Here is a 10,564-nt window from a genome sequence, read left to right as displayed (position 1 = left end):
TCAAGTCAGAACCAACTCATCACTGACTCTATAAACACCAGCTCTGAGCCTTGCCCTATCCTAAGCCAATCTCAATATTTCCAACACAACTGACCCTATTGCCACAGTCGCTGTGTCAAGCCCTCTCAACCAGGGTCTTCCTCTCTTGCTTTGACCTCCTATCCTTCTAAACATAATGTCCTTCTCCAAGTCTGGTCTCTCCTGACAATGTGTCCAAAGTATGTGAGGTGGAGTTTCAAAATTCCTGCCTCCAAGGAGCCACCTGGTTTCATCCTCTCCAGGACAGACCTTTTTTGTTTTCTGGGTAGTCTATGATATGTTCAGTACTCTTCTCCAGCACATTTCTATCCAGGTGGTTGTTGTTATGTGCTGTCGAGTTGACAACAGCTCATAGCAACCCTATTCCCAACAGCTCTGAAGCTTGCCCCATCCTGAGACAACTTCACCATTTCTGGCACAAATTATCCCATTGGCACAATCACTATCAAACCATCTCATCCAGTTTGTTGTTGTTGTTGTTGTTGTATACCATCAAGTCAGAACCAACTCCTAGCTGACCCTCCAGTGGATTTTCAGAGGCAGTAATCACATGAGAGGAGATTGGCTATCCTTCTCCCAAGGAGCAGCTAGTGGATTCGAACCGTGTGCCTTTGGGATTGCACTGCAGACCTAGGGTAGAAATGTAAATTTTTTGGTAGGGGGTCCAACCAAAAGGACCTAGTTCAAAGGCCCAATATGCCTATGTGTCTGTTTATGTTTATGTCCATGTATCTGTTCATACAAACATTCAAATTATGGTGCACTGTTGGAGGGGAAAAAGAAAGTCTTACTATTTGAGTGGGTTGTGGTTGGCTTTTTGGGTTTTTTGGGTTTTTTTTCAAAATTTCATTTCCCAAGCTCTATGTGGGTTCAGCAATGTCGTTTTATAAGCCTCTGGTTTTGGCTGAGTTTGGAAGCGTTTATGACCCTATCATATGTAACATAAACATCAATCTGCTTTCTTATTTCTTTGCAAATCCAATTATTTCTAATTACATAAAGGCATCATTGATCAAGTAAGCATAAAAAAACCAATACAGAAGAGTCTAATCTCTTAAATGAGCTTGTAGACGTCAGGGAATATGGAATGTTATAATATTTAATACAAGCAGACGTCCTTGCTGTTGAGAACCAGCCAAAGAGAAACCCCATCATGTTATATATCGATTTTCTTAAAACAGAAAATATTTGGATCCCGTTTTCATCTCCTCCCCCTACCTCTCTACTCTCTGCAGGCTTGGAAATGGGTTTTAGGCCCTGTGGTCCTGTACGCATGTGAAAGAGTAATTAGGTACTGGCGATTTCAACAAGACGTTGTCATTACCAAGGTAGGCATGTAGCTTTATGTCGGAATAAAAGCCTGAGTGTAGATGAAAATTTTTTATTAGCCCAAGTTTTTAATTTGCCATTTTTATTACAGCGCGGCCTGTAATTTAGAGGCTCATCTTCTGTTCTAATAATTGCTCGTATCCTGAGCAGCCTTTAGTGTGACGAATTTTACTGAAGGTGGGGACAGGGTTCTGGAATGGTCCAGTGAATTTCAACAAAGAGTTGGGGCACAGTCCTGGCATTATCTGCGTTTCTCTTTACCTCAGTTTCTCTCTTGGGGCAGAAAGTACAGGGGGGAAAGCTTGCTTTACCAAAATAATGTTGTCATGGACACTCATGTCTAAAATGACCCAGAGCTGACCCTCCAGAAGGTTTACACAGTTAACCGCAGGGGAGGAGATTGCTAATCTTTCTCCCTTTAAGCGATGGGTGGATTTGAGCCGTGTGCCTTTGAGTTAGTGGTGCAATTCCTTACCACTCAGCCGCCAAGTGTCCTTACGCTGATCCTAGTAAGGCTTAATCAGTCTCTTCATCACATACAGACGTGGATTTTGCCTTGAGCACACATACACATACAAAGCATTGCTGAACACAGGACAAGATCTCCCCATGAGGATCAGAATGAACAAGGGATCCAATGGGCTCTGCTATGGAGACCAAGCCAAAGCCAAACTCACTCCCATCAAGAGGGTTCTGACTCCCAGTAACCCTCTCTTGCGATCTGAGGCTGTAGACTCAGACTGAGATAGAGACTGCTCATCCGTTTCCCCTCAGTGCAGCTGGTAGATTTGAACTGCCAACCTTTGGGTTAACAGCTCAGTACATTCTATCACACCACCAAGGCTCCTGGCATAGTGCCTTATATGTGGCAGATGCTATGCTGGTGGGCAAAATGCTCTCCGCCCTCCCCCCTAGGCTTGCTGTCTAGCCACACAGCTCTTCAATTTTTACCTCGTGCTGGAGGCAGATAGGGAAGGATAGACAGAGAAAAGACTGAACAAGTACCAAATACTCCCCATCCATATTTTTTTAACGTCTCAGAAGAAATTTTCTGCTAACCAAACGTATACCGCTTCCCTAATACAATTTTATCAGAATACTCTATCTCCTTAACTGCTTTCATGAAAGTGAACGTAAAGAAACAGCTTCATATTTCTGTTTTAAGCCATTTTCTGTGTTGCTGTTTTTAAGTTAAGCACCAAAGGATGTCAGGCTATATCAAAAGCCAGACTGTAAAACCTTCCAGAAACTCACCAGAGCCGTTACTAGGGAGACAATTTAATAGCGGAATTGGAACAAATATCAGTAGGGAGAGAGGAAACTTAGAACTAATGATTAGAGGGCTGTGAAATTCTCTTCTGAATGGAAATATACCAGCACAGCACCTAGATACAACTAGATTTTTATTCTTAGACCGCTGCCACAAAATACGATAGTAGGTTGCCTAGAGAGATCTTTCCAAAAGCAAGTTGGGAATCTTAGGAGGAAAATCATTCTTTCCCTCTGACACACAATAAGCTAGAGAGCTTCTATTTCTAAAAAAGAACAAGAAAAAGCTCTAAGAGCTTTTGTGAGGTGCTTTTCCACATCGAAAACTCAACCTGATTGAAGAGAATGGATGAACCTTCATGGGTTCTTTCCCGACTGAAACAAACAAGACATTTCATAATTTAATTACAAGGTTATTTTCCACTGAGGATGAATGAAAATTAGAGTTCATGAACACAGCTTTAGAAAAGATAAAGATAAATGAAAATAACAGCTAAATGTCAAGGACGTGGCACTAGCATAATAACTGTTTTCGTGCCTAAGCTCAAGTGAAGGGAAATGTGCTGGCTCTGGTTCTGTTGGATCTTGCCACCTGAGATCTGGTGTTGACACCACCTTGCCCCAGTGCAGATACCCACGAGCCAGATGTAGCGCTTGTAGGAGAAGTTCCTTCTTGATAGATCTGAAAAGCCAGGCATGAAATTGATGGCAAATGTCTTTAGAAGATAATGACAAATTACATCTGTCAATGAAAGTTTTTAAAAAACAAGCAACTATTTCATTATTACTATTGTTTTCCTGAGTGAAAATGCCAGTCAGCTCTCTTCCTAGGTGGTAAGTCATCCCTCTGGTGTCCTTGAACTTCGTATGAAAAAGCGAAACTTCAAAATGGCGCCAGGGCAGTATGTCTTCTTACAATGCCCATCCATATCCGCACTGGAGTGGCACCCCTTCACGCTCACCTCAGCCCCCGAGGAGGACTTCTTCAGTGTGCACATCCGGGCAGTGGGGGACTGGACCAGCGCCCTATTTAAGGCCTGTGGAGCAGATGGACAGGCCCACAAGGAGCCCTGGAGCCTACCAAGGTTGGAACACATCTCTGTACGATGTAGTCTGTTGTTAGCTGCCTTTGTGGCCACTGGCTCATGGGAACCTTGTGCACAACAGAACAAAGCACTACCTTGCCTTTTTGCCGTTCCCGTGGTCACTGGTCAAGCCATTGTGATGGCTTTCCTTGGCCAGTTTTTGAAGTAGATTGCCACACCTTTCTTCCTAATCTGAAGCTCCACAGAAATGTGTACAGAGTCATAACACACAAGTCTCTCCTAGCAGATTGGTGAGTGCACTGGCTGGGAATCAAACCTGGGTCTTCTGTATAGAAGAGAAGAATTTTGCTACTTCTGAAATTTCACTTAAAAAGTGAGATATTTCCACAGATCTGGCCTATGGAAAGGATTACTGTATGAGCAAGGAGGTTGGTCTAAACATTTTCTGTTATCTCCAATTTATGTTCATTCTTAAGTATGGACCAACCTGTTTAACATGTATTTCTGTGGACAATATGGCACATTTTTTCTTTAGATTTAGATAAAAATATCTTTTTAAAGTGTCAAGTAGATTCTAAATACCACTAATTGCAAAAACAATTAGCAATGAGACATTTTAATCCATGGACAGTTTCATTTTTCTCTCAATTTCTTTTATCTAATTATTTATAAAATAATCCACAGTGAGCTAAGATATAACATTTTCTGATTAATGACCTTTTATTTTTATTCTTCCATTTCCATACATCAATATGTAATACACCCTTATTAATGAAGATTAACTTGAGGAGAGTTAATTTGAATTATTAGGTAGTCTGGAATATAGAATATTTTAAAATAAACCCAATTGAACTTTCATGAACACATAGTAAGCCCAAATGGGCCAATCTCATAAGCCTTCCTCAGACACCCCTTAGGGAATGGTTGTGAATAACTTAGAAACCTTTTAATTAGCATATCTTTGTTCATATGTAAATGTGTGCTTTTGGAAGAGTTGAGGTTATTTAATGCATTCTGCTGACTGAAATATTTTAAACTTTCCCTTTATAATTTATTCACAAATTGTTTTTTAACAAAAACTCCGTGCTAGGGCGTGTGTGAGACACTGGATGGTAACGACGAGAAATAGACGTGACTCTGGTATAGTTTAGTGATAAAGACCAATAGAAATCAAATCACAAAAAACAAATCATAAAATTACAACAGTGGAAAGGACTGCAGAAGAGAACTAAGAATTATATAAAATGAGATCTAATGCAATTACAGAGAAGAATTGATGCCTTTGAATAGGTGAAGACTAGCGAGTGTACTAAGAATTGTTGTTGTTATGTGTCGTCGAGTCATTTGCGACTCATAGCGACCTATGTACAACAGCCCTAAACCGTGCTCTATCCTGTGCCAATCTCATTGCCTCTGACACACCCATCCCGAGTGCCCCAGTCACTGAATCAATCCACCTCATAGAGGGTCTTCCCCTCCTGCGCTGTCCCTCTACTCTACCCAGCATGATGTCCCTCTCTACAGACCTGTCTCTCCTTACAACATGTCCAAAGTATGTCAGACGAAGCCCCAAAATCCTTGCCTCCAAGGAGCAGCCTGGTTTAATCCTCTCTACGATGAATGTTTGTTTTCTTGGCAGTCCATGGTACATTCAATACTCTTCTCCAGCACCACAGCTCAAAGGCATCAATTCTCCTTCTATCCTCCCTAGTCATTGTCCAACTCTCTGATGCATAACAAGTGATTGCAAAAACCATGGCCTGTATCAGGCAGACCTTAGTCTCCAGAGAGACACTGTTGTTCTTGAGTATTTTGGAGAGGTCCCTAACCACAGACTTTCCCATCACAATACGTTTTTTGATTTCCTGGCTACTGGTGCCAAGAGTGTTGACCGTAGAGCCGAGCAAACTGAAGCTGTGAATAATGTCAATCTCTTCGCCATCCACCCTGATGCTACCGATTGGTCCAGTGGTGAGAATTTTTGTCTTCTTGATATTGAGCCTCAGTCCATATTGAAGGCTGCAGTCCTTGACCCTCTGCAGTAAGTGCATGAGGTACTAAGAATAGTCAAAAGAATAAACAAAGCCAGCTTGGATGAAGTGAAGCCCTTAGAGGTAAAATGTGATCTCATGTCCTTTGAGCATGCTGTGAGGAGGCATCAGTCCTTAGGAAAAGGCATCATTCTGGAAAAAGATAGAAGGTCAGAGAAAGCAGAGTATAAACGAGACAGATGGACACAGTGACTACAAGGGAAGGCATGAGAGTGGCAGAAATCATGAGGATGGCCCAGGAAACTGCAGGGTTTCAATCCACTGTTCATGGAGTTTATTTGTTGTAGTGTACTCAATGGCACCTACCACTATCTTAGAGTCCAGAGAGATTTCCCCAGGAAAATAATGATTGATCTAAGAAAAACCTAATGGGAGGGCGAGTAGCCAAAGCCAGGGGAGAAATCCAAGTTGTCATGTGCAGAGCCCTTGTTGTAGAAGTGGATACCATGTCTTAAGAAAGAGAAGAAAATCCAGTGTTTCAGAACTGATGATGAGAGATGGAGATGACGATACAGAACCATGTTAAGGAAAATCTCCTTCCATTAATATGCTTTATCATTGCAAAGAAAAATCTTTTAAGACAAAACCTTAGTGTCCCCTCACCCTGTGCCTAAGATGCTCCGCTTCACTTACTTTGGGCACGTGGCCAGGAGAGACTGGTCGTTGGAGAAGGACATCATGCTCAGAAGGGTGGATGGGCACCACAGAAAAGGGAGACCCCAGATGAGATGGATTGATACAGTAACTGGGGTGATGGAGGCTGGTGAATTAGTGAGACTGGCTCAGGACAGGGAAGGGTTCAGAGCTGCTGTACATAGGGTCTCTATACACCGCAGGTGACTCAATAGCACATAACAATAAAGTGCTGTGGCAGGTTTGGAAGCAGGAATAGCATCCACTTTCTAAACAACTTGCCTCCGGGAACTCTATGAACTTTGATAAATGTCCATAGTTGTAGAGGAGCTTCAGACCTTTGTTCATAGGGTCGCTATGAGTCGTGCTCAACTCGAAGGCAATCAACAACAACATAATCTAAAATAGTGAGTTTTATAAATTATATGTTTGATAAATTGATTTAAAAATTGACTGTATCCTCAAAAATGGCTTCCATTAGGTAAAGATTGCATAAATGCACTAAGCAATGTGAACAAACAGATGAGTGGAGAAATATAATAGAAAAAGAGAAAGGCTGCCTAAATGAATTGATGGTTCTACTTTTCCCTCTGATGGTAACGAGGGGGGAAGGCAATGTTCTTCCCCAATTTCCATGATATTTGAAGGACAAAGTGCTAGATTGATGATCCACAGGTTGGAAGTTCTAGGACACTCAGGCACCTCAGTACAAGAGTCTACTTCCCCCAAATCAGCCACTCTCAACCTCATGGAGCCCAATGCTACTCTGACATTCATTGTCCTGAGTCAGAATCAGCAGGGACTGGTTTACCAGGTGTGATGCCTGGAAGCAAAGCAAATGGCCAAGAGCTAGAAGAAACGTGCTCCCCGTGGAGGAGGCACGAGCGAGGCAGAGCGGTCGGGGTGGTCCTTCCCCAAGTGGACACTGCCCGTAGGACCAGGCTCTGCGTCTTCATGCTAAGCGCAGGCATTCCGAATAGCACATACCTGAGACAGAGTTGGCCTCTCTGCACCCATTGGCAACAAGAAGCAGAAGCAAAGCTTCAGTCTCAGCTGATTTTGTTATCAACAGCAGTGTTCTAATGTCACCAACCTCAGCGCTGTGGTCTTAGGCTGGCGGTGGACGGGCCTTTCGGAGCCGCCCTCACAGATGTGTACCACTACCCGGTGAGCGTGTGCATTGCTGCTGGCATCGGAGTCGCTCCCTTCGCTGCTCTTCTGAAATCAATATGGTACCAGCACTGCGAGCCCCAGGCCAAGCTGAAGTTGAGCAAGGTAGGGAAAGTCCCCAGTCTACCCTCCCGTGGATGACAAAGTTCCACGTCCCTAGATCTATCATCTGCTGATTCTTGGGGAGGATTTTAATTAACTATGAGGGATAAACTCAAGGATCCTTAACTATACTTATGTTCTTCAAAATCTCTGTACAGTATTACATTTATGAGAAGGTTATGTCTAATCTTGTTTGAGATGACAAGACATAAATTTTACTGCTTCATTGCCATTACAGGACATGTAATTGCTCATCTCAGTAAAATATGGGCGGGTGGCAAATGGCTGTGTGACTGGGCTGCAGTTGGTGATATTAGCAGGCAGCCCTTTCCCTGAGTGCCTCACATTTAATAAGTGGGTTTCAACATTATGATTCCATTTCACTCTCTCTTGTGCACAGGGTCTTAAGAAGGTGAGTGTCCTGGTTGTGACTCATTGGCCTGTTTTCTTTGAAGTGACCTCTAACCCCTTCTCACCCTCTCCGATCCAATCTAATCACTCCATCGTGAGTCATTTCAGAGTCAGCTGAAGAGCAATGACACCCTAAATAGTGATAATGGGAGTCAGGGGGATGGGATAGGAATCAAAATTCTGCATATTCACATCTGCATTTCCTCGTCCATCAAAGGACAATGCTCAGTTACACAGAAAGTCCCAGTTGGTGTTCTGTGGAACATGAGTCACATGATGTTGTGGTTAGATGTCATCGAGTTGATTGCAACTAATGTTGTAGATATTACTGAGTCAACTACAACTCATAATGGCCCTAAGAGAGGCTATTCCTTGGGAACATCCTGCTTGGGAAGGTGGAGGGACAGTGAAGGAGAGGAAGATCCTCAACCAGGTGTGTTGACCCCGTCACTGCAGCAATGGGCTCAAGTGTGTCAGACATTGTAAAGTTGGCACATGATAGGACAGGGTTCAAATCTGTTGTTCATAGGGTCACCACGAGTTACACTCAACTCAAAAACACACAACAAGGAACACCATAGTTATACTTCCTCAAGACAGATTTCTTTTGGCAGTTTATAGTATAGTCAGTACTCTTTTCAAACACCACAATCCAAAGCTACTGATTCTCCCTTGGTCATCCTTAGTCATTGTCCAACTTTCAGATGCATAGGAAGCCGTTGAAAATACTGTGACTAGGACCAGGTTCATGTTAGACTTTCAATCAACATCCTTGCTCTTCAGCACTTTGGTGAGGTCCTAGACAGCAGGTTTTCCCAATGCAACACATCTTTTTCTTTCTGTTTCTTGACTGCTGCTATTTATGTTACTCATTGTAGCTCATTGTTGCAGCTGCTGTATCGATCTGTATCACTGAGTCTTGTCTTTTCTACTGGCCCTCCACTTAATCAAGCAGGGTGATCCTCTCCTGCCTGAAATATGTGAGATGGAGTGTTGCCATTCTTGGTTCTAAGGAGAACTATGGATATTTTTCTTCCAAGACAGCTTTTTTTAATCTTCTGGCAATCCATTGTACAGTTAATATTCTTTGCCAATATTATCATTCAAAGGCATCAGTTCTTCTTCCATTCTCTTTATTTATTGTATAGCTATACTACGCATATAATATGGTTGAAAATAAAAAGCTGTGGTCAAAAGCACCTTACTCTTCACAATAGGTCCTTTACTTTTTAATATTTTAAAGAAGACTTTCACATCAAATTTACCCAATGTATTTGATTTTGTTTCTGCTGCCTCTGTGAGTGTTGATTTGGAATGCAGGCAAATGAAATCTGTGACAGCTTCAATCATTTCTTCATTTACCATGATGTTGTCTATTGGTCCAGTTGTAAAGATTTTTGTTTTATTTATAGTAAAGTGTAATCCATACTGAAGGCTGTCATCTTTGATCGGCAGTAAGTGCTTCAGATCCTCTTCATTTTCAGCTAGCAAGTTGGCATCATTTGCATATTATAGGTTGATAATGAGTGGGGTTTTTTTATTGTATTATTTTTACGTGTACCGTCAAATCAGATCTGACTGATACAGGAGGAGATTGCCCCCTCCTTCTCCAGCAGAGCATATGGTGGATTCGAACCGCATACCTCTGGGATTGCAGTGCAGCGTCTTGCCACTAGGCCACCAGAGCTCCCTGATAATGAGTGTTTTTGCCATTCTGGGGCCCATCTACTCCATCCTATAGAATTGCTACCAGTTAAAATTAACTCAATAGCCACGCAAGAGTAGATACAATAACCTCTTGTTGTTGTTGTTGTTGTTGATATGAACCTTCGGGTCGACTAAAACTCATAGTGATTCTATGAATAATAAATGTGAACTCTTCCCTAGCTTTTCCCATCCTCACAATATTTGTCAGGCTCCAGAAAAAAAGAAAATACACACACACACACACACACACACACAAGATTTAGAAATATTGGCGGGACTTTCCTGACCCCATACACATTTGATGTGAACACCTGACATGGACACATGTCAGTAGCCTCTTCCGTCACCCTCCTACATTCTCGTGTGATACTGTGGGAATATCACAGAATTTCTGGGCCCAGAAGCCTGACCCCTCAGGTCTGACTCTGCCTTCTAAGTTTCTGCCTAAGTTTCTAAGTTTTTGCCTTTTACTTTCTGGGCCCAGAAAAACCTGGACCCCTCAGGTCTGACTCTGCCTTCTGACAAAAAAAAAAAAAGAGTCATCTTTCAGTCTGGATTTCTTCATCTGCACTATCGAAACACAAGCATCCACTCCTAATAAGGGGCTCGGGTACCAAGCAAGAAAAAACCTGCAGAAATATGATTTCATACATTTGTGTGAAATAAAATTATGTAGATGGCAATTTTAGCTGCCAAAAGATATAGTTTGCTGTTATTATTATTACTAACTTTTAAGGTACAGGTGGGGGGGGGTGTTACTAATGGTTAATGAGTTTAGCTGCTAATTGAAGCTCAGAAAAAGAAAGA

The 10,564-nt window shown here is 42.3% G+C and overlaps 1 protein-coding gene across 1 annotated transcript in view; it reads left to right on the top strand.

Annotated features, from left to right (window-relative positions):
- Positions 1-10,564, top strand: part of NOX3 (NADPH oxidase 3) — an 82,550-nt gene that overhangs the window by 37,138 nt on the left and 34,848 nt on the right. The window contains exons 8-10 of the mRNA XM_006882754.1: positions 1,275-1,367; positions 3,469-3,722; positions 7,480-7,642. Coding sequence (XP_006882816.1) covers positions 1,275-1,367; positions 3,469-3,722; positions 7,480-7,642 — 510 coding nt within the window. The remainder of the gene's footprint in view (positions 1-1,274; positions 1,368-3,468; positions 3,723-7,479; positions 7,643-10,564) is intronic.

This window comes from Elephantulus edwardii, unplaced genomic scaffold, assembly GCF_000299155.1.
Source record: "Elephantulus edwardii isolate Elephantulus edwardi_28Jun2011 unplaced genomic scaffold, EleEdw1.0 scaffold00024, whole genome shotgun sequence".
NCBI lineage: Eukaryota > Metazoa > Chordata > Mammalia > Macroscelidea > Macroscelididae > Elephantulus > Elephantulus edwardii.
Note: the sequence above shows the minus strand (reverse complement) of the source record. Positions and strands in the feature narration are given on the sequence as shown.